General features: G+C 38.9%; 1 protein-coding gene across 1 annotated transcript; it reads left to right on the forward strand.

Annotated features, from left to right (window-relative positions):
- Positions 1-20,505: 20,505 nt before the first annotated feature.
- Positions 20,506-25,142, forward strand: LOC130682672 (RNA/RNP complex-1-interacting phosphatase-like). The gene is made up of 2 exons (XM_057497531.1): positions 20,506-20,703; positions 24,990-25,142. Exons 1-2 carry the CDS (start codon positions 20,584-20,586, stop codon positions 25,140-25,142), a joined length of 273 nt encoding a protein of 90 aa, XP_057353514.1. The 5' UTR covers positions 20,506-20,583.
- Positions 25,143-25,700: the final 558 nt, after the last annotated feature.

Here is a 25,700-nt window from a genome sequence, read left to right on the forward strand (position 1 = left end):
CATTCAAGTCTTTGATCCATTTCGAGTTTACTTTTGTGTACGGAGTTAGACAATAATCCAGTTTTACACCCTTACATGTAGCTATTCAGTTTTGCCAACACCAGTTGTTGAAGAGGTTGTCATTTCCTCCATTGTATGTACATGGCTCCTGTATCATATATGAATTAGCCATATATGTGCGGGTTTATATCTGGGCTCTCTATTCTGTTCCATTGATCTATGGGTCTGTTCTTGTGCCAGTACCAAATTGTTTTGATTACTGTGGCTTGTAGTATAGCTTGAAGTTAGGGAGCATAATCCCCCCAGCTTTATTCTTGCTTCTCAGGATTGCTTTGGCTATTTGGGGTCTTTTGTGGTTCCATATGAATTTTAGATCAATTTACTCTAGTTCATGGAAGAATACCATTGATATTTTGATAGAGATTGCATTGAATCTGTAGTTTGCTTTAGGCAGGATGGCCATTTTGACAATATTAATTCTTCCTATCATGAGCATGGGATGTATTTCTATTTTTGTGTCTTTAATTTCTCTCAGGAGTGTCTTGTAGTTTTCAGAGTATAGGTCTTTCACCACCTCAGTTAGGTTTATTCCTAAGTATTTTATTCTTCTTGATGCAATTGTAAATGGAATTGTTTTCCTTATTTCTCTATCTGCTAGTTCATTGGTAGTATATAGGAGTGCAACAGATTTCTGTGTTTTAATTTTGCATCCTGCAACTCTGCCAAATTCAGTTATTAGTTATAGTAGTTTGGGATGCATTCTTTAGGGTTTTTATAGGTACAATAACATGTCATCTGCAAACAGGGACAGTTTAACTTCTTCATTACCAACCTGGATGCCTTTTATCTCTTGTGTTGTCTGCTTGTCATGGCTAGGACCTCCAGTGCTATGTTGAATAAAAGCAGAGAGAATGGGCATCCTTGTTTTGTTCCTGATCTTGAAGGAAAAGCTTTCAGCTTCTCACTGTTAAATATGATGTTGGCTGTGGGTTTGTCATATATGGCCTTTATTATGTTGAGGTATTTGCCCTCTACACCCATTTTGTTGAGAAGTTTAACATTAAATAAATGTTGAATTTTGTCAAATGCGTTTTCAGCATCTATGGCATGGGATTTTTGTTCTTATTTGTTGATATGGTATAAAATGTTGATGGAATTTTGAATATTGTACCATTCTTCCATCTCTGGAATACATCCCACTTGATCATGATACATGATCTTTTTGATGTATTTTGATTTTGGTTTGCTGATATTTTGTTGAGTATTTTTGCATCTGCTCATTGGGGATATTGGATTGTAGTTTTCTTTTTTTGTGTGGTGTCTTTGCCTGATTTTGGTATTAGAGTGATGCTGGCCCCATAGAATGAGTTTGGGACTATTCCCTCCTCTTCTACTTTTTGGAAAATTTTAAGGAGGATTCGTATTAGGTCTTCATTAAATGTTTGATAAAATTCAGCAGTGAAACCATCTGGTATGGGATTTGTTCTTGGGTAGTTTTTTGATTACCAGTTCAATTTCATTGCTAGTAATTCATCTGTTGAGATTTTATGTTTCTTCCCAGGTCAGTTTTGGAAGGTTTTATTTTTCTAGAGAGTTGTCTATTTCTTCTAGGTCATCCAATTTGTTAGCATATACTTTTTCATAGTATTCTCTCATAATTCTTTGTATTTCTGTGATGTCTATAGTGATTTTTCTTTTCTCATTTCTGAATCTGTTTGTATGTAGACTCTCTTTTTTCTTGATAAGTCTGGCTAGGGGTTTATCTATTGTGTTTATTTTCTCAAAGAACAAGCCCCCAGTTTCATTGATTCTTTCTATTGTTTTATTTTTCTCAGTTTTATTTATTTTTGCTCTGATCTTTATTATGTCCCTCCTTGTACTGACTCTGGGCTGCATCTGTTCTTCTTTTTCTATTTCCACTTATTGTTAATTTAGACTGTTCATTTCGGATTATTCTTCTTTCTTGAGGTAAGCCTATATTGCAATATACTTTCCTCTTAGGACTGCTTTTGCTGCACCCACAGGTTCTGGGGTGTTGAGGTGATGTTTTCATTTGTCTCCAAAAATTGCTTGATCTCTGCTTTTATTTGGTCATTGATCCATTGATTATGTAGGAGCATGTTGTTAAGCTTCATGTATTTCTAGGATTTTTTGGGTGGTTTTGCATAATTTATTTCTAGTTTCATACCTTTGTGGTCTGAGAAGCTGTTTGCACAATTTCAGTCCTTCTGAATTTATTGAGGCTCTTTTTATGGCCTAGTATGTGATATCTTCTGGAAAACATTCCATATACATGAGAAGAATGTGTATCCTGCTTCTTTGGGTAGAGTGTTCTGCAGATATCTGTTAGGTCCATCTGTTCTAATGCTTTGTTCAGTGCCTCTGTCTCCTTACTTATTTTCTGTCTGGTTGATCTGTCCTTTGGAGTAAGTGGTGTGTTGAAGTCTCCTAAAATGAATACACTGCATTCAGTTTCCCCCTTTTATTCTGTTGTATTTATTTCACATATTTAGGTGCTCCTATATTGGTGCATAGATATTTATAATGGTTATATCCTCTTGTTGGATTGACCTCTTTATCATTATATATTCTCTTTATTTGTCTCATTATTTTCTTTGTTTTGAAATCTATTTTGTCTGATATAAGTCCTGCTACTCGTTCTTTTTTCCTACCTATAATTTGCATGAAATATCTTTATCAATTCCTTCACTTTTAGTCTGTGTAGGTCTTTGGGTTTGACGTGAGTCTCCTGTAGGCAGCATATAGATCATATAGATGGGTCTTGCTTTTCTTTGCATTCTGAATCTCTATTTTTTTTATTGTGCGTTCAGACCATTTACATTTACGGTGATTATCGGTAGATATGTACTTATTGCCATTGCATGCTTTAGATTCATGGTTACCAAAGGTTCATGGGTAGCTTCTTTACTATCTAACAGTCTAACTTAACTCACTTAGTATGCTATTTCAAACACAATCAAAAGGTATTTTTTCTCCATTCTTCTTCCTCCTCCACTCTGTATGTATTAGGTGTCATGTTCTGTACTCTTTGTGTAAACTTTGACTTCGTGGGTAGTTGATTTAATTTTGCATTTGCTTAGTAATTAATTGGTCTAATTCCTTTATTGTGTTTTTATTTTCTCTGGTGACAGCTATTTAGTCTTTTGAGCACTTCCATTTTTAGTGGTCCCTTTAAAATACACCGTAAAGATGGTTTGTGGGAGGCAAATTACTTCAACTTCTGCTTATCTAGAAATTGTTTAATCCCTGCTTCAAATGTAAATGATAATCGTGCTGGGTAGACTATTCTTGGTTGGAGGACATTCTGTTTTATTGCATTAAATATATCATGCCATCCCCCTCTGAGCTGTAAGGTCTCTGATGATAGCCTGATGAACTTCCCTTTATATGGGATCTTTTTTCTTTCTCTTGCTGCTTTAAATACTCTCTACTTGTCCTTATCTTTGCCATCTTAATTTTTATATGTCTTAGTGTTGCCTTCCTAGCTCCCCTTGTGTTGGGATATCTTTGTACTTCCAGGGTGTGAGAGACTATTTCCTTCCCTAGATTGGGGACGATTTCAGCAATTATTTCCTCAAAGAGACTTTCTATCCTTTTTTCTCTCTTCTTCTTCTTCTGGTACCCCTATAATGCAAATAGTGTTCCATTTGGATTGGTCACATGGTTCTCCTATCATTCTTTCATTCCTAGGGATAAGTTTTTCTCTGTGTGCCTCAGCTTCTTTGTTTTCCTTTTCTCTAATTTCTATTTAATTTACTGTCTCCTCAACTTCATCTAATCCACTTTTAAATCCCTTCATTGTATGTTCATTTCAGATACTTTATTTTTCAATGTTTCTATCTCTTTCTGGGAGTCCTCACTGAGTTCATGAATATTTTTCTGTATCTCTGTGAGCATGTTTATGATTTTTATTTTGAAATCTTTATCAGGAAGAATGGTGATTTCAGTTTCACTTAGCCCTTTTTCTGGCATCTTTTTCTGCATTTTGTTTCTACAAAATTTTTTTGCCGTTTCAGTTTTCTAGTGGTTCCTAACTTCATGTAGGTGGCACCCTCTAGTGCACAGAAGCTCTACTCTCTGGAGCTGCTGAGCACCTGTAGCCATGGTGGGGGTTGCAGGCAAGCAGAACTGGCACCTGCCTAGAAGAGCTGTTTCCTGTTTCTTGGCTGTAATGCCTGCCTCTTCTGCCAGATTCTGTGTGATGGGCATGTAGGGAGGAGCCTCTTTGTTATGCTCCTATTGATGCCATAGCCAGGGCAACCCTCCAGCTGTCTGGCATGATGGGTGGAGCCTCAGTTGTGAGAGACTAGTGCCTATTGCAAGGAAGGAGTGGCAGGCTGCATATGTTAGTGGGGTGTCTTGGGGCTGTATTGCCAGCCAGGGGATGGAGCATCTGAAGCTCCTGAAAGTTCCCAACCTGCTTAGCTGAGTGTGCTGGGACAATTTTGTCTTCCTGTCCTTTCTCCCGAGCAGTGAACTCTGTGGAATCTTTGCCCCTTTAGCACCCCTCTCACTGTTAGTAAGTCTTTTAAAGTGCTCACCTTTCTTTTGTCCTGGAGGGGCCAGTTGTGCATACCTATTCTCCACAGCAGCTTGAATCTCATTCTCTCTGAGTATTTTGCCCATCTTTACTTTCCAAACCCACTAATCTCCAGAACACCATGTAATGTGGATTTCTCCTCCCAGAGCAGGTCTCCAGGGCAGGGTGTTTAGTATTACTGGATTTCTACTCCCTCTCTGCTCAACTTCTCTTCTTCCCACCTGCGAGCTGGGGTGTGTGGAGGGCTTGGGTCTTGCTGGATCATGGCTTTGTTACTTTACCCTTTTCTGTGAGGTCTTCTCTTTTCCCCTTGCAACTCTGTGGGGAAAATCCTGGGGCAAAATACCACTAAAACCAAAATCAGTCAGAGGGTAAATAAAATTAAGAAACCTGTTTATTTCTTACAAGCAGTCATCCCGTCTCTTTCTTGACCAGGCTGCAACAGAAGGGAGCTTCACCTAACCTCTCTGGTCCAGATAAACCACTTTATGCCCTGGTAATTACCTATTGATATGTAGATGGACTAATTTTCTCCACCCCTTGGAAACACCTATCAATGTGCAGATGCCCTAAAGCCAGGTGAGAGATTCTGGAAATATTGTAATTTTATCCACAGCCTGATGTAGGCCATCTGTTCTGCAGTCTTTGGGTCCCTCTTTCAGGATTAGTTGTATTTGCTGTATTTTCATGTTACATGTAATTTTGGGCAGTGGTTTCTGCCTCACTTCTCATGCCTTTATCTTTTTCCCATCCTTGAGAATAACAATATTAATAATATGTAGTTATTATGTAACAGACTTTGCTTTAGATAACAACCCCATCCATGGCTCAGAAGGGCAGAGGGCACTCATACCATGCTCGATAGGCCAGTAATGATGCAGCCAAGATTTGAACCCTAGTAGGATGGTTGCAAAGTTCATACATTTAATCACCTTACCATAATTGTTCTCAAGAATTCAGTACCTGTAATTTGATAATTTACCAATTAGTTTCCAGACATATGTGTTTTCAAACCACCAATCTCTGCAGAGTAGGACTCCTACCAAAGGGATACACAATCCTTCCACGGCCATCTAACTATACACTGAATTGTCCCTTTAGCACAATTCTTAACTAAGGCCTTAGAGAATAATTAATTCAGTGCACTCTATCCATATTTTACTTTAGAGTTTGCCTTCAGTGGGTCTGGTTTTCTAAAGAATATGTGCAATGTAAAATTCTCTCTTGGGATGGTAGACTCCCCTTTTCAGCCTCATTTCCCCAGTCAATTCTTGGGGGACTTCCATATATTATTGAAGGATTGTGTCATCCACATTTTCTGCCTGATTTCCAATATTTGTTTGTTTGTTTTTCTGGATAACATTAAAGTCTTCTCTACTATGAAAATTATTATTGAGTTTCAAACTTTTAGAAATAGAGTAGAAACAATTCAAGATTCAATCCCAAGATAAAGAATCAAAGAGCTGATTATAATTTGTTTCCCTCCTTCTAATTTGCCCTTCACAACATTTCCCAACACTCTACCATGAAGTATGTACTTTTACCTTAACATATGTCTTGCCTTTGAGTGTGTTATCTGTCTCATCCTAGTCCCCCCTATCTAAACCAAGTCTCTGAAATGCCATTTTTATTAAGTGTTTTGTCCAGACAAGAAAGCCAAGTGGTAATTGCACATGACATTTAATGAATTTGGAGCATATCCCACAATGGAATATTTGGAGTATTTGTAAATGTGTGTGTGTGTGTGTGTGTGTGTGTGTGTGTGTGTGTGTGTGTGTGGGTATGGTGGGTATGTTTGGATTACTTAGTAACTGGGTGAAAGTATCAGAAAAAGTTCAAATCAGAGCTCATGCTGCCGATCTAGGAACCACACTTTGAGGACCTCTGGCCTGAAATGTATTTCAAAAGAACATTAATGGTGGTGAAAATGCACATATTTTGTCATATAATAAAGCTGCAATGATTCAAGTAGGCTGGTTCTCTGATATCAATAAGGGGATAATTTAATGAGATTGACTAGAAGGCCCAGCACCAGGTATAGCAATATATGTATATGTTTTACCATTTTGATCTAAACATGAAATGGTTTTAATTTTTCTAAAACTGCTATCAACTGAAAATTAGAATTCCCACTATATCCTTTTATCCTGGGTCACAGGGTTTTATGCCATATGAGAAGCTTAGAAGCTGATGCCAAGGGGACTGATTCAATGGATGGCCAGGTCTGGCCTGTTTTATCGATATTGGCAAGGATCTAAAGCCCACTAGTAACTAATTACTCTGTAGTAGCATGTCTATAAATGTACATGCTGCAAAATTAGAAATATGGCTAGAAGTGAATTATGGAATTATGGTTAAATTTCAGCGCCAAAAGCAATAAATCTGCCATAACACTTCCGTTTGAGAATCATGATGCCACACTGAGGAATCTGTGATAAACAAGACTTGGAAGCATAATACTATATTGGGTTCTGTAGACACATACATATTGAATAGATGGTTGCTTTGAGCTATACTGCAGATAGAAAGGCAGGCATATTATTTGTTCTAAGAGCTCTACTCACATGAAGATCCACCTCTTCTTATTATGACTGTCTTGATCTCTTTCCATTCTGTGGAGTTACTGAAGCTGTTGGATTTTTAGATCTGCCAAGACAACCAACAAAACCAGAGATCATAGGTTCTCCAACACTCTAGGTCTCTATGTCCCTAATGATTAGCAGGTCCCCTTCCAGTCCCCAGTGAGCAGGAAGCTTGAAGAAGAAATAAACCTGAGCTATTTTAAGCCACTGACACTTGAGGCTTATTTGTTATTGCAGTATAATCCAGCCTCTCCTAAGATAATACAAAATGGTATTATCATTAATACAAATGCAAATGAATAAACAAATAGGAAACAGCCAAAACAAGCAGAAAAATAGCCTAGAACAGTGATCCTCTTAACCGAGTGGGCATCAGAATCTCCTGGAGGGCATGACAAAGCACAGATTGCGAAGTACCACTCCCAGAATTTCTATTTCAGCAGGTGTGGGAGGCAGGACACAAGAATTTGCATTTCTAACACATTCCCAGGTAAAGCTGATGCTGCTGATCTAAGAACCACACTTTGAGGTCCTCTGGCCTGAAATGTATTTCAAAAGAACATTAATGGTGGTGAAAATGCACATATTTTGTCACATAATAAAGCTACAATGATTCAAGTAGGCTGGTTCTCTGATATCAATAAAGGGATAATTTAATGAGATTGACTAGAAGTCCCAGAAACAGGTATAGCAATATATGTATACATTTTACTATTCTGATCTAAACATGAAATGATTTTAATTTTTCCAAAACTGCTATCAACTGAAAACATGTTTTCTTCTGAGCCATTTTAATGATATCTTGGTACAACCACATAATTTTACCTATGATTATTTAAAGAAAGTCCAGTCCATTAAAAAATTCAATTGTGCACATAATTCAAGGTTTCCTCTGTCTCCACAAGATGAACTTGTGGAGAGGAGGCCAGGGGAATAGTGAGGACATCTCAGCAGTAGCCAACCTGCTTCCTGATTTGTGCTACTCAAGAGTTGGGTGGGGTCAGAAATGGGGTAGTTTTGTGAGCCCAGTATGTTAGCTGATCCTTTCTTGTATGTTTGTAATTGTGATGTGAGCAGTTGCACCTCTATGGTGGTGATGATCCTGATCAAGATGGTATCTATAAGGCATTATGTTTTGAGTATTGATGGAAGCCCCCTGAGGGGTGATCATTGATGGGGAATCTAATTCCAGCCTGCTTAGCTGGCACTGTGGCCCTTTGCAGGACTCAGTCACCTTCAGACTCACCCATTCATTCCTGTGAAGTGTGCCATCTGCTCTGGAGCTGTCCAGCATGCCTGTAGGACCACGTTCCAGTGCTCTGTGCTTTCTCAGCTGGCAGCAAGATAATGTTGGGGTCCTCTTTGATGTTTTCTTATGTTTCAAGTGCAAAGATGGTCCCTTTATTCCCCTTAATTAAGTCTTACTTAAGCTTTTTTTTTGAAATATTATAGAATGATGTAGGGACAAGCAGTAATTTTTTCTGCTGGGTGTTCCTACTCCAAAGAGACACTTCACAAGCTTCCTGCCTTCAGAAATATTCAGAAAGCATTCAGAAAATGGCACTAATGTCTATGTTTAAGAATAGCCAACATTCAGTGGACATCATTCAGCATCGATGTTTATCACTGACCTGGACAGACCGAGGGGGTGCTATGGAAGATAAAAAGGCAACATTGAGTGAGTACAAAACTTCTATGCTCACAGAGGGTCTGTCCTGGCTCTGCCCTTTTCTCTTAATGTCTCCCTTTACTTTTCCTAACATGCTTTATTCTGTGCCTGTCGGGTAATGGGAGTCATATGCCAAGAACCAGGCATACTTTGAGCTTGGCCTAGGAGAATTTGATAATTTTATTTCAATGGGCTGATTTTCTCCAGGATGATCCCTATTGTACTCGGTAAACTCCAGGTCAAGAAAGAATATCAGTCAGTACTGCATAACCATAACCTAGAGAAAAAGTTGGTATCTCTGCCTTCATACTGTATTTGTCTCCTTTGCTGCCTTAAGTTTGCGGTCAAAAAGTTTCTGTTCAGCCCTACAGCCCTGCACACAGTCTTGTAAATCATCAAAATGAATTTCACTCATGACTTAAGACTGATGCAACCAGATCCCTTCCTGAAACTCATCTCCCACAAGGACACAAAGAAGTATGTACAGAAAAGATGATGGGATTGTCAAGGACTTAGAGGGACATTGTGGCCAGACCCATGTCAACAAAATGACTGGAGTCAGCTACCCAAGGGCACGTAGTGTCACCTCCCTCTTCAGACCCTTGCTGAGGTCCAGATGTCTGATTCAGCTGTCACCTCCTGACCTCAACCCCTCTGCCCCACCTCTGCATTCTCTTACATGCAAGAAGCTTGAAATCAACCCTAAGTGAAATGGGTCTTTTGGACATGTGTCTGCCATCTTCTTGGTCTGTTGGCTTTCTGAATAAAGTCACTTTCCTTGTACCAACATCTTGTCTCTCAACTTATGGGCATGTGTGCAGCAAGTGGCATGAGCTTGGACTCAGTAGCACACCCTCATGTTGTATGACTGCACATTACATGGTAAATGTGGTGTTCTTAATCAGTGAGGAAACAATCAGTTATTTCACACTGGGTCCTGGAATAATTAATTAACACTCTGAAGACAAAAATATATTGAAAGATGCTAACATTTATTGGAAGTTTACTATGCTCTGTGCTAAACCTGATATTTCAATATCTCATTTATTCCTCACATTAATCCCAAGTGGGGAGTCATAATCATTCCCTACTTTGCAAATAGAGAACCTGAGGTTTGAAGAGGCTAAGAAAATCATCAAACTCTGGCTTTGTCTGATTGCAGAATGAGAATTCTTAACCAGGTGGTTATAAGCCAAAGTAATTTCTAGATCAATTTTAGATGCAAAAAACCAAAACCTTAATAAAAACAGATGTGATGATATGTGAAGATAGTCATATTGCTTAGATGGAAAATAAACCAGATCAAATTATCTACATAAAAATTAAATATTAACAAAAACAAAAACACTCCTGCATTTCTGCTTTGGCATAGATCTGGCTATACCTGAAATAGGTTGTGAAAACCCAAACAAACAAAAACACTCTTTTGATTCCAGGTTTGCAGTCAGCATCTGTGGAGCTTATGAAATAGTCATTCTTGACATGTGCTCTTTGAAATAGTGATCAGAATGATTACAGGTGAGTTAATGGAACTCCCTGTGATGAACTGTAACATAAAAGAATATTAAGGATGATTATTTGTGACATGGAAAATATTAATAATATATTAGAAACAAGCCCAAGTCCGTATACAAACCATTATGAGGTTTTAAAAATTGATTTGTATACTTTACATATAGATATGTATTATATATATACACAAATCTCAAAAGTATATAGTAGTTGTTTTCTGGACTATTGAGATTATAATGCATTTTTCTTCGCTCTTACACTAGTATTCTACATTTCAGTAATACTCTAATAATTAGGGAAAAATCATTTAGAAAAATCTACTATATTTTTTCCACAATCTGTTATTTAACCTTTAGGTGAGACTCTTAAAGATAATGTGGATAAACTGGCAAATAGGGAACATGTAGGGGAGAAATTGTGAGGAAGATAGGCTATGTGCTGATTACTTACTGTGACTATTTTTCCAACACCAGTTCTCAGATGCCTACTGGGTGTCCCACTACAATTCAATTCACTTCAATTTGGAACTACTTACAGCTAACAACTACCTACCTAGCCCAGGCCCCACAGGGTAAGGACTCAGTTCCATAAGACTGCCCCTCCTTTAGCCGCTGGTCTCAAGCGGGGTCCCCAGGTCACCTGTTTGACTCAGCCACCATTTCATGAATTCCCATAACATTCCTGCAGCTTAATAATTTTTTAGAGTGACATAAAACTCAGGAAAGCACTATATTTATCATTATAGCTTTATTACAAAAGGTATAACTCAAAAACAACCAAATAGTAGAGGTGTATAGGGCGAGATCTGGGGGTGATAGAGCACCCATCTGTGGATAAAATGAGAGTTCCTGTGGCCAGGATTCTCACCTGGCCCTGGTTGACTAGCTCACTGCACACCTGTGGGCAATACATGGCTGTTGACTCTATATAAAGAGCTCTGCCCAGTGCTCTGGGTGCGACACGGTGGCAGGGCTGCAAGGCTGCAGGAGAGCAGAGGCTGGAGTGGTGGCAGCACTGAGGATAGAGGCCCAGAGGATGGCTGTGTGGGATGACTGTGCAGAGAGGCCCAGAGGACAGCTGCGCGGACAGAGGGGCCCAGAGGCAGAGACTGGCTTGCTGCATGCAGACTCGCTCTGAGTGAATGGGATTCTAGTGGCTGACCTGCCACCTGGAAATAAAGGTGGGTATAAACCTTTCACCCCACAGAGTGTTCTGCTGTCAATTTTCTTTGGTCATATTGAATCCATAGCGAGTTTGCCCAGAGCTGAAACCCACTGGCAAGACACATGCCCTCTGCAGGACTCCATCCCCCAAAAGCATTGATGCTTTCTCCAACCATGAAGGTCCTGAATGATGCCGTTCAAGAGTTTTTGCACAGACTTTATTAGATAGGTATGGTGCATTAATTTGTTGGCCATTGCTGTCATCACCTGCTTTGGTCCAAAAATTCCAAAATTTTAGATAATTTCCTTGGCATCACTACCTAGCTGTGATCAATATGTATATAGGCATGTGGGTATGTACATTACATGTGCCACCTATGCTCTGGGTGGAAGCTTCTATATAATAGGTTTCTAGAACCATATAAAATAGGGGAGTGTGATCAGCTATATATTTCATGAGACAACTTTTAGGGACATTTTGTTGTGCAACAGGCCTTATGTGGTATAGAGATCTTGCTCTCTAGGAGTTTAAATTTTAGAGAGTCAAGAGTTACAAATAAATAATGCTAAATAACACTATAGAATTAGTGAAAATCTAAGACAGTAATAAAAGAAGTCTATAAACTGGTATCTGATTAAATCCCTAGTGAGCAGGAAGCCCACAAATAAACAGTGCAAACAAACAACAGGAGTTTACAGGAAGCAAAGAGCACTTAATGTGAATCTATCTGAGCACTCAGAATCTCAATTTAAATAAATATAACATTGATCGACAGAAAGACTATCACTGATTTGTGATTCGATATAAAAAGGTATAGGAGAAGTCATGTCTTTAAAAATTATTTCCAGATTTGCAGCACCCAAGTGTATCTGTCTCAATAAACACCACGATTTACAAAGTGTCCATAATACTAGCTTTGAGAGGTAACTATTTACAACCAAATTAAAGACAATTTAAGTAGCTACCACATATGACTTAACAGAGCATTATATTTCATTATTTGCTTGTCCACACCTTCAAGAAATCACATTAATATCTGGGTTGATGCTTCTTTTTTTTTAAAATGTATTTGTGCTATTCTCTAGTAAAAAGACATTGAAATTGTAAGGTTATAAATGCCTTATAATATATTTTCACAAAATATACTTGAATAGGAAAACTACTTCATCCATATAGCAGCTAGTCAGTAATTCCGAAATTTCTACACAGAACAGGATAAAGTCACACTTAGCCAGTGAGAGTACTTCAAATCCTGAGTAATCCAACAGTACTGATTATAAAGAAGTTATGATTTCAAACAGCTAGTTCATTAGCGTACATGCAGATAATTTACCTTGCTGTTTGAAGTAAGTAATGAGATCTTGAGAAAAGACATACACAAATTAAAGACATACTCCAGGCAAAGTAATTTATCTTGCTTTGAGGATATATTATTAAACAAGTCTATGATTGCTCTGGGGACAATTTCTAGTGGCCAAGACAAGGGTACCTGTGTCCTGCCCCTCTTGACCCCTCTTGATATGCTCACATTAAAAAGGTCAATTCCAAAAGGCAAGATATTCTTTGAAAAGTAACATAGAAGATAGAGAAAAAAAGACAAAGAGCTTAAAAAAGAACAGAAAAATTGAGAAAAAAATTAATGTGACCTTGGGATGAATGAGAGCTATCAAGAGATTTTGAGGGTTAAAAAAATCAAAAGGGATTGTTATGAAGAAGGATATTTAAAAACACTACATCAGTGGATACAAAAATTTAGGATTTGTCACATTTGATACTAAGGTAATAGGCTAAAGACCTCCTTGCATTTACTTGCTAAAAAGAATCATTGTTTATGGATATTTTGATATTGGCATTAGTCATAGTAAACTAAGATTGCAGTAGTCACAGAACCTATGAAATTTCAGTGGCTTTGCATAAGATTCCAATCACCAGTATTGTTGGATGCAGTGTGCTAGGTGTATTTAGAACATTTTCCTTAACAGTAACTCAGGAAGCCAGGATCTCTCCACCATTTACTTCAACAGGAAAGAGAGAGAGAATGGAGAATGCATATCTGTTGTTAACTGTTACAGGCTGCAGATAACAGATTAGTTCCACTCACTTTTATACTGGTCAAGACCCAAGCCTTGGGGCACCTCTTCTATCAGGAGTCCCAGGCACTGCAGTCTTTCAGTGTTCTGTAGGGGAGGAAAGTGATGCTGTGAGTACTGCAGAGTCCTGACACAGTACTTTGGGGAACTTACGAAGAGCTAGGTGCGGTACCAAAGGCTTTTAAAAAGTACATGCTTGAAAAGGAAAATTACTTCATCTGAAGCAGCTAGTCAACATTTCATAAATTTCTGCACAGAGAGTAGAATATTTTGTTCGGTTAGCTGGTAGAGCATTGCAAATTGGCAAAGGCAGCCTTCCCTAGTCCATGTATATGTTCATTAATTTGTTTTCCCTACCAGGAGAAAGAATACTTGAATATGTTAGTACAGACATAAAGGATTGCCAATGAAGAATGAAGAGGACAGTCAGATAAGAATCATTCTTCTGAAAAGAGAAAAATATCAATTATGCAACATATAATAAAAAAGAGCAGGACTACTACTAAGTGCTATTGTCACAGAAATGTGGGTTAAATATTAATCAGATAGCATGTAAGTCCCACGAGGGGCCCAGAAATCTTAGTAACCTGCAGTCAATGCTCATTCAGTATGGGTCTTTGCGTTGGTTTGGATGTTGAAACTGGTAACACCTCACCGGCATCAAGAAGGTATGAAAAGGTTTATTACTCATATAATGAGGCTTTCTGGAAAGAATAGGGCAGGCTCGCAAGGCAGCTCAAAAATGGTCTGTGAAAGCGAGGAAAGGAGAGTGGCTTGGGGGCTTATGGTAGTTCCAGGGTGAGGCTGGGGCCTGAGTTCCTGCACACAGCCTGGGCCTTGCTTGGTTTGACCTTCTCACTGGCTCCAAGGGAAGAAGTACTCAGGCTTTCTTACCAGATTACCCACGTGTAGTGCAGAAGGCACAAGAGAAGTGATGGGACCTCAAAGCTATTAGCAGTCAAATATCAAAGTGGAGTCAGTGTTTGTAATAGTTTTTCTGGACCTGATCTGGTTTGTTTCATCCTCATTATATAAACAATACAGTTCATCCTACTCTTTCTCAACATTTAAAAATGTATGTGTATGGGAAGGATTATGAATGTTATTAAGAAGTTGGACAAGTTAATTTCTGTGACCTGAGAAGTTTCCTTAGGTAAGCTTTAGAACTTGTTACATACATATATATTTAATGTTAAGAGGTAAAAGTTATGAAACGACTCAATCATTCTCTTTCTATGAGTCAAGGCCCTTGATTGCCCTTGGAGTAAATGACTTGCATGGTATGAATATTAGAATGTATTCTGCAGCTAGGAAATTTTAAAGATCTATATGTAGACATGGTATCCTCACATTAATTTCAAAACATGAAAATTATACCATGGGTTTATTTTAGTCATTCACTTTCTAACAAATGTCAGTTGGACACCTACTATACACAAGGCTCCAGATCTTGGCAAGTCTGAAAACACTTGAGTAGTTCATAGGCAAGTTGAAATAAGTATCATTAGAAGTTCCCAGTCATTCAATATTTAATTTAGAGATTGGCAGGTTTGACAAATAATATGCGTTTTATTATATCTATCTCACCTACCATACCTCTATTCAAACTTAAAAACTGGTAGAAATTGAAAGGGAGAAAATGAACCACAGGATGTGTTTTTTCATCTCAAACACTGAAAGTCATCACACATTTTTGTGCTCTGGGAATATATATCATTTCACACTGTAATGGAAAAATGTACAGAATCCCAAAATCTCATAGTTAGAAGGAGATCAATGAGGCATCTAGTTCAAACTCCTAATATAAACTCCTTTGTTCACAATCCCTGCAGTTGGACAACAGATATCCATGTTCATGCTTCCAGTAACAAATTTTCACACTTTGCCAAGACAGGTCCTTCTGTTATTTTTCAGAGTTGGGAAATTCTCTCCTCCTTTGGCTTCAATGAAATCTACAAGTCTTATTATCCTGCTGTTTCTTCTGGTGAATCCTTTTGATTCTTCTTTCGTGCTTCTTTTGCTGTTATTAAGGGTTTTGATATGGGCCCCCTTCCCTTCTCAATCTACACATAGTCCCTGATTAATTTCTTTAAATCCCATGGATTTGACACCAAATTCTAATATATGCAGCCCTATCATTACACTAAATTTCAGATCTCCCTCTCTCACTGGCCCCTGAATGGTATCTTCTGAAGGTTCTCAAGTTCTTAACAGTCAACATGTCCACAAGAGAATTCATTATTTTCTACCACAAACCATGCCATCCCTCCTATGTCTGCTATCTCCTAATAATATCAACATGTTCTTTTCTCAAACCAGAAATATAACCACTATCATCAGTACTTTATATTTCCACAAACCTTGCCTGTTTCTCCTTCCTAAATAATTCTCATGTGAAGTCCTAAGAAGCCACAGAGCATAGGTGCTAAAGATCCTTTCTCTAATGGAGACTTCCTGGCTTTAAATCTTGGTTCTTTGACTTAATACGTTAACTTTTTCATTCTTTGAATCTTATTCTATTAAATGGGGCTAAGAACACTAAGCATTCTTACTTCAAAGGATTGTAGTGGGTTGCTAAGTATAAAATTATTGGAACAGTACATGGTGCACAATGAGCACTTTATGAATTTTAACTATCCTTTTAATTATTTTCTGCTCTTAATTCCCATTGACATTTTCCTAGGTTAAATCCTACATCATCTCTCAAGTGCTATATTGGTCTACTATGGTTTCTGGTCTGTCTCCCTTCATACTGTCTATACCAAAGCCAAAAGATACGTTTACTACTATTGCTAGCATTCAACTATGACCCCCTGGTTCTTAATAGTAGAGATTCTAATCTCCCTAAGTTGAAGCTTAAATTCCTTAGCACATCTGCCTCTGCCTTGCATGACCTGATCTCTGATTACCTCTCCAACTTCACCTTATACCACCTCTTCCTTCGCTTACTGTCTTCCAGTTCCTTGAGCCATTCACCTTCTTCTTATGTTTGGGTTGACCGTTGCAATTGTTGGAATACTCTTCCCATCCTACTGACCCTCAGTGTAGTACCTCCACCCTTTCAATTATGCCCCTCTAGCATGTGTTTCAGCACACTATCCAGTTCTTCCTTATCACAGCATTTTTGTCATGTCATACAATAACTAATTTTCTTGCCTGTAAAATATCCTTGGAGATACTATCATCTCTAATAGGACAAAATGAGTGGCTGGCATATAATACTGTTTATTAAGTACGTATTGAATGAAGAATGCATTTAACTAGGAGCTTCCATCCTGTACTATGCATCCTGCTTTTTTTTGCATCTGCAAAACACACTCCACTTTTCATATTACCATCATCTCAATCATTGAAGTCAGGAATGTTTTGCCCTACTTGAATCTCTTCTTTATGTTAAAGTTCTCCAGTTTATTGTACAATTCTGTTATGATTTCTGCCATCTCACTACTCCACAATACTCATAATACTCTAGATGAATCCAATTGTAAGTAAATCAAGTATCCCAGTTTTGCTCAAAACACGATAAACTATTGAGAACTGAGATACTTGGCTTATGTAGAAATTGTTGCTTCTACGCTTGTTTGTATAACATACTCTGACCAACCAAAAGCTCTATTTCCTTTTAATGAAAAATTAAATTCTTCTTTCTTAAAGTGGAGTATCTTTCAGAAAGTGACGTTTGAAAGTATTAGAACTCTATACCCATCCTAAACATTCCTATTTTAATCCCTAGGTGAGCTCTTCACTGGATAACACTTTATTAGACAATGTTGTCTTGCCAGTGGGTTTCAGCCCTGGGCAAGTTCACTATAGATTCAATGAGACTGAAAAAATGAAAATGGAGCATTCTTGGGGTGAAAGCGTTTATACCCAACTTTATTTCCATGGTGGCAGGTCAGTCACTAGAATCCCGTCCACCTAGTGCAAGCCTGCATGCAGCAAGCCGGTCTCTGCCGCTGGGCCTCTCTGCCCCTACAGCTGTCTCAGTCTTGGTCCTTGGCACCACCACCAGTCCAGTCTCTGCTTTCCTGCAGCCTTGCAGCCCTGCAGCCTTGCAACTGTCTAGAGCACTGGGCGGGGCTCTTTATATAGAGTCAATAACAACATATTGTCCACACATGTGTAGTGAGCAAGACGACCAGGGTCAGGTGAGAATCCTGGCCACAGACACCTTCACTTTCTCCACGAAATATCAAAAGTATTCTATGGAAAAATAACTCCATAGGCTCTCAATTGCTGTTACTTCATTGAAGAATATTCCACAGTCCTAACATTGGGAAATGCCAAATTCAAAAAGCTTCTTTACCATGGGAATTCTGAAAACTTTAAATATATTAATGAGCACAGAACATCTGAGAGGGTGGATAAATATGTGGCTTTTCCTTAGGATTACTTGACCTTGGAACCCTTTTGTGAACAGCACATCATGGGATTAGTGTAAACTCCATTTGGGAAATGTATTTTTCTAAGTAATAGGTCTCCTTAAAAACAATAAAATGCCGTGTAGAACTTTGTTAACTAACTTCCCTAATGACCTTATTAGGAGGTATTTTAATACTCCATGTGACTGAAACAAAGCAAAGCATATAGTCTCTCCTTATAAACAGATTTAGAATTCAGACCCACTTATAATCCCAACTAATCTGTCTTTTCCTTGGGCACTTTTCTGCTAGAATAAACTGGTTCTTTTACTTATGGATTTTTTTTCCCTCTATGTCTTGTCAATGGATTTCAGCCCTGGACAAGTTTACTATGGATTCAGTGAGACAGAGAAATGACAATGGAACATTCTTGGGGTAAAAGGGTTATTACCCAGTTTATTCTCCCAGCGATAGGTCGAGCACTAGAATCATGTCTGCATCCAGCAGTCTGCAGATCTGTAATCCTCCTTCATCTCTGCCTCCACGCAGAGCACTGGGTGGAGCTCTTTATATAGTGACTCAGTCAATAATAGCTTATTGCCTATGGGTGTTTAAGTATTAGTCTAGTAGTAGGCCAATTACATCATCAAATAGGTTAGGGTCAGGTGAGGATCCTGGTGATAGGAGCTTCCATTTTCCCCACAGGTAGCTTTCTTAATGCATACAGAGTTTGAATTATGTCCAAACTCATTTTTATGCATTCTTTTCTGACATCATTTTGTAAAACAAATAAAAATGATTACAGGGAGTCTAAAATCCCTTCCAACACTGTAATCAGTTGCATGGATCTTGTAAGTAAATTACTTAGACAGGATAAGCCAAAGTCCATGTTTGATCCTCTCTGTTCCCTTTCTCACCAGCATTCTTAATCCCTGTCTGAGAGGAACCTCTGGCCTAAAAAACACAGATGAATGAATGGTATCTCCTGAGGCCAGTGATTGACCAGGAACTTGTCCACTTAGATAATGAAGGCAGTCCATATTTATCTGTGCTCTTTGGTGATATATTTTTATTTCACAGTGCCATATATGGTGTGGGCAAAATTGCAGTATTTCCAGAATCTCTCACCTGGCTTAGTTTATCTCCATATCAATAGGTGTTTCTAAGGGGTGGAGAGAAGTAGCCCATCTCTGTATCAACAGTAATTACAAGGGCGAGAGAGGGCATATCTGTATCGGAGAGGTTGAGTGGGGCCCCCTCTTCAGCAGCCAGGTCATGAGAGACACATGGGACAGCAGAAGTGGAAGACTGCTCATGAGCAATAAATGGGTTTCTCCCACTTTATTTCTCCCTTTGACTAAGTTCTATTTCAATGTTATTTTGCCCCAGGACTTCCCTTCTGGAGTTACACATGGTAGAAGCAATGGGCCTAATTTCCTTCAAGGAAAGAGGAATGTCACATATGGAGAGATCTATTTTCCATTTATGACACCAAGTTCTTATCATTTTAATTATTCACTCTTATTTAATCCAGACAGATTCAACATCTGCTTTGCTATTAGAGAGATTAAAATATATTTGAGTCCTTGATTTAAAAAAAGTCTCATGCATCTCAGAAGAGTTCATTATGTCATTTGTAAATATGGAAGAATCTGTTTGCAAAGGTACATGTTTTTCTTGATGGGCAAAGGAAGAGCATTTTTAAAAGCAATATTTCCCCTGAGAGTTCTAGAGAGCATCAGTTCTGCAGGATTTAGTTAGGTAGTAAATTGAGGAAAGGCATTGTGTTTGAGCATTTCAAAAACCCAGGATTAAACAAAGTGAGATAGGTTTCTTGACTGTAGTTTCTGACAGCCTTTAATGTTCACGTGCCTTGTGAATTTCCAAAGGTGGCATGTCATATGCAATGTTTCCTGAATTTAATTTGATCCTAGAAACCTCTTTGGCTGTAGTGGTTGCTGGAGGCAAATTCTGGCGCGCTGAGACCTCCACCCCTTAAGATCCAATCACCACCGACCAGATGGTCGCCCGCCCCTTAAGAGCCAATCACCAACGCAGAACACACTCTACCCCTACTCCTTAAAAACGCGCTTCCTCACCCAGGAGCTGCTGCTCCCTCTCTCTGGGGGCAGCCATTTTCACTAACAGATAATAAAATCTCTTGTGTGAGCCCCTGTCTCCTGAGTTGTTCTGGAGTAAGGAGGGTCCCGGCGAGATTCCCTTTCATATAGTATGGTGCTTTTACTTAAAATAGAGGATACCCATGTATGTACAAATAGGTACTTAATATATTTAAATAACTATACAGTAAATGTGAATGTAAGCCATTGGAAAATGTCGGAAGAACCCCACAAGGAAATGGAGGAGTGGGACTTGACTTTGATCCCATGTCCTGTACTACTTGAATTCTGGCAGGTGTGCAAGCTCATCGACCTGCGCTACCCACCGCCGGCTAAGGAGGGCGCTGTGGGCTCCTGCATCCATTCGGCCTCCGCGGGGACGACATCACCTCGGGCGGTGCCGCATGCGCAGTAGAAGGAGCCGAGGTGCTGTGGGTGTTGCTGCCTAAACTCTTCCGGTCCGAAGTCTTGTTCTGGCCGAGAGGGAGCCGAACTGGGGCTTTGGGGCTCTTGGCGTTGGGTGGATGGCGTCTTGGGGCCCAGATGAGCCAATGGCATCCTGCCCGCTACGGCTGGGGCCAGAGAGGCATCTTTTCCGGACCGCCCTCCGGCGAGAGGAAGGGTGGAAGCCACGCCCCCGAAAGGTGAGCTGCCTCGACCAGGTGCGGGCCCGTCCCGCTCGCAGCTCCAGGGCCTCGTAGCTGCCTGAGCTCTGCCGCTGCGTGTGGCTGGCGCGCCTCTTCCTGGGAGGCCGTAACGCTTTCACTGCTCTGCTCACGGTAGCTGACATGGACAGTGTGATTTTTTTATTTCTCCAAGGGCCTTATAAAAGCGAGGCATGGGCCATGGTTCCCCGGGTGTAATAGAGAGGGACCGCTCTTTAAGATGGGACTGTCAGTATTGGGGCCACCCCTTACTTACCAAAAGGGAGGCCCCCGCATTCCTCAAGCTGCGCTATTTGCCACAAAAAATATTAACAAGAGCAAAGGTCAAATGAAAAATCTACCAGTACAACCAAACTTTCACTGAAAAAATGTGTGTTGTTTCCAGGAATCGCAAAGGGCATGCTGTTGCTTTCTAACAGGTCTCATTTGAGAACTCGCCCTCTGTATATTCAAATGGTTAATTTTGAGGCTTTGCTTTCAGTTAACTCTACTCCTTGAGATCTTGCTTTATGCCATCTCATAGCTCATTAAGTCCCCTTCCTTTTATGTCCTGAATATCTTTTCAATCTGTCCTCTCTCCTCCATCAGCATCCTAATACAGAACTTGCCTGATCTATTGCTTTTAGGTCCTAATTAGTGTATATATTTATTGATTCTTGTTTCCGTTCACTCAGTTCTTCACATAAGACATCTTTTTAATATGCAGCTTGGAAAGTTCTTATAAATATCGCACAAAAGCATTGCTTTAGGAATAAAACAAACTCGTTTCCATGACCTTCAAGACTGCGTGGTATAGAATCCCCTCTTTCCCAAGACCCATCTTGTGTCGCTTTTGCCCTAACTTTCTATACTTAAGATATGATGAATTAACCTTAGTTAATTCTATATAAAATCTTACTGCAGGCAGCTCAAATACTACCTTTTACTTTTACCCCTAGCCTTATTAAGTGAAGTTCACGGCCCCCTTGTCTATCAAATTTTCTTTTAAAATATGAACTTGAAGTTCACTACGCTTGCATTTGATGGCATTGGTTGTATTAGGACTAAAAATAAAGTGTAAAGTGAAAGAGTTAAACTGTTTCAGTCAACATGTGTGTATTAATGGCACCTTAGTGTTCAGGATTGGGCTAGATTTTATTGGGGATACAGAAGTTCTGGCCGCCTCTGGTTTTAGATGTGTCTTATTTGTTGAACCCTTTGCACTGTTGTGTTGCCTTGTCTGTTTTCGAGATGGGGAAGCAGGAAGAAGGGGAGTATAGGTTGATACTGGGTGGGGTTGAATAGGTGGAGCAGTAAAATGCAGAGTAGAGAGAAGAGAGGCCCTACTTTTGGGTTCTGCTTTTCATTTTCAAGGAGATTTCATTCTATGCAGAGAGACTGGCTGACCTAAAAATTGGCTAATAAGAAAATGTATTGATAGGTGGAAAGACTATATCACAGTTGGACAGTGGATTCCAGGGACCTGTTTCATTGCCTTCAAAGTTCCTTTGGAAAAGGTAAGCAGTATTCTTTAAGAAATCCAAATTCACCGTGTAGAACACTGGTTCTCAACCCTGTCACACCCCATTTTCCCTTTTTTGTAGCAAATACTTTGTATTACCCATTTGGTATCCTGAAATGAAATTCATCTAAGTACAATCTACTTCCATTCTTAATTTTAAAGAAAGAAAACAATGTACTATAACATAAAGAATAAATAAGATAAAGGAATTCATAATAATGTAGTATGTATTTACATTTAATAGGTAAATGGCCATAACTATGCTAGACATAAATAAATAGTTACTTGTTCCGTGTAATCAGAAAACTAAATGAGGCCTGATGTAGGTGAGTTATTTTGCCTAAGTGGCCAGAGTTTCCATAATAATGAACAGCTCTTACTTAGCAGATTTCCAAATAAAGCAAAGCCTTCACTTGGTTGATAAGGTGACAACTGTCTTAATGGATTATACATTAAAACTGCAAAAAAACAGCCTTCATGTTTATTCTTGAAGTTTGTTTCTAAGGCTTAACTTACGAACAGATTTTTCACCTACATGAATGTTGACTAGAACATTCAGAAGTCATTAGGGGGTAAGACACATTTGTAGGACTGTTATGAATTTGGCCAGATGCCTGGCATCTATGACCCTATGCACTAAATGCCATTGAGACACCTTTGTTACCACTGTCACAACCCAAAAAATAACCTGATCAGTATGGTCATGATTTCAGCATGGAAACTCTGAAAATTGAACTAAAATGGAATAGGTGGGGAAAGCATTTGACTGTCATAAAAAAGGTGAGAAGAGGTTCATGTCACTAATTAAACTGCCCAGCATAGTGTGGATGTGTCTGTGGAAGAACTCAACTTCTAATGTATGGGGAATTGATGTAATTTGTGACTCATAGGTCAGGGTTCCTTTTTTACTTGCTATGTCAGTTCTTTTGCATCTCTGTACTTAAAAACTTAGTCGCTTCATAAAGATAAACATATGGTTCTTCTTTACATCCACCAACCCCAAGCATAGTGTTTTTTGACGTATAATAAATACTTAACAATTCTTGCTGAATGAATGGACTCCCCACCCGCATTTGCAGTTCCTGAGAGGTTGCTCCTGTATTCCTCCTTTCTGTGTGATTGGCCCATCTCCTCTCCTATTCCATGGCCTCTAAAAGTGAATTCCTGAGGTTCCACGAGGGTCCCTGCTCAGTGCCTGTCTGAAAGTCCACCAGCAAGAGAAGCACAGGGAGACTCTTCAGTTCCCTTTCCTCCACGTGGCCCCAGGTGTCTTGCACACTGTCATTATGAAAAGCCTCTCCTGGCTCTGTGTGCTCAAGTAGTTTTATTCAATGTTGGGATTAAGGTACCATAAAGGGGATAACAGGGCTGTAGAACCACTCCCAGTGCACCCCCTTTTCATACAGTAGAGTCAGGAAGATGAAATATCTCTGTGTGACAATGAAATGTAACATTGGTCTCCTGTGTGTTTTATGGAAGTCACCAAGGAAAAGCAGCCTCAGTACTTGCCAGTGTCTCCTCAAGCACACTGGAATACAAAGGAGAATATGTTAAATGTCAAATATTTGCCATGGCGAGAAATTTCTAGGAATTCAAAGGAGGGGAAAACCGTAATAGGGTTAATCAAGGAAGGCTTCCTAAAGGATTAACACAAATTGGTTATCTGAAATTAGTTATTATTCAGATAGCTGAAGGTGGTATTTGATCCATCAGCTCCAACTTTGTGAGAAACTGGAGAGATAATATGCCTTGATGTAATTAATTTACTCTTCAAAACTTACAATATTATGCAGAAGACTCAACACCATAAATCTGTCAAATCTTCTTGCATTAATTATAAATTTATCATTATCTCAAATAGGCTGATTCTAAAATTCATATAGAAGAATAGACTTAAGTAGCCAGGAAATTTCTGAAAAAGAAGAATAATGGTGGAAGGGGAACATCTAGCTGTACCAGATATTAAGCTATGTTAAAGTGTTGCTGGACTATAGGTGCTTTTTAGGGCAGTGAAACTATTCGTATGTCACTGTAAGGGTAAATACTTGTCATTATATACTGGTCAAAACCCATAGAATGTACAATACGTTGAGTGACTCATAACATAAACTAGGGACTTCAGTTGATAATGATAGATCAGTGCCGGTTCATTGGTTCTAACAAACGGACCACACTGTTCTGGAATATTGACGGTAAGTCTTTGTCGGGTGAAGGAGAGAGGGTATAATTGGAAGCTCTCTGTGCTTTCCACTCAGTTTTTCTGTGAACCTGAAACTGCTCTAAAAACTAGTCTGTTAATTGATAAAAAAAAAAGTATGTTGCTGGCACTTGAATAACCAAACATAACAGTGTGGAAAAGAGCACATAAGTAAGGCAAATACATAAAAAAATGTTTAGCAATAAAATCCACCCTTCACATACATAAATATTCTAGAAGTATTTATAAGTGCCTATTTATAGGCACTCCCTTTGGAGCTGGAGATGCAGTGGGGGGCAAAACTGATGTGGTCCTTCTGGAAGTTTACTGTCTGGCTGGGAGACCAACGTGAAACAAATAAACACATAAATAAATTAAAGAAATGAGCTTATTTTCTTCCTCTAATCTTTCTGAAAGAAAGCATTATACAATAGTTTGTAACTTCCAGAAGAGTGGAAATTTTCCTTTGCATCTCATTGTTAGCATCACGCGGCTTGAATAAATGGGTAATAAAATAAAGGATATTAAGCACCCATCTGCTCTTTCTTATATCATTCTCTCTGCCAGAGTTTTGAAGAGAATCTTGCTCCAGAAGAATGTTTTTCCCCCTTGGATCTTTTTAACAAAGTCCAAGAACAGAATGAAGAACTTGGACTGATTATTGATTTAACATATACTCACCGCTATTATAAGCCAGAGATAAGTGAAACCCTTAATTGAAAAGAACCTTTCAGATACTGTATTAGTTCATAGTCATTCAGTAGTTATCATCTTACATAGGTGAATTCAGTAAATATCATCTTACATTAAGAGCTCCCAATTATACCCTCTCTCCTTCACCCGACAAAGATTACCATCAATATTCCAGAACAGTGTGGTCCATTTGTTAGAACCAATGAACCAACACTGATCTATCATTATCAACTGAAGTCCCTAGTGTGTGTTATGAGTCACTCAACATATTGTACATTCTATGGGTTTTGACCAGTATATAATGACAAGTATTTACCCTTACAGTGACATACAGAATAGTTTCACTGCCCTAAAAAGGCCTTCTTTCAAGGATAATAGTTCAAAGAAGGAACCAAATGGTTTCCTTAATTATACATTTGGCAGTAAGCTTTGTATGTGCTTAAGAAATGCTGTAAGCTTTCGTGTTCTCTATTTTGAAAATGAAGTAAACCTGTAGTAAGAATAGCAGTAGTCTAATAGAAAGGAATACCTCGTATGTCCCTAGCACTTATTTTAAGCAGTTGCCTGAGCATGTGTGAGCATCAG

This window comes from Manis pentadactyla, chromosome 2 (assembly GCF_030020395.1).
Source record: "Manis pentadactyla isolate mManPen7 chromosome 2, mManPen7.hap1, whole genome shotgun sequence".
Taxonomy (NCBI): domain Eukaryota; kingdom Metazoa; phylum Chordata; class Mammalia; order Pholidota; family Manidae; genus Manis; species Manis pentadactyla.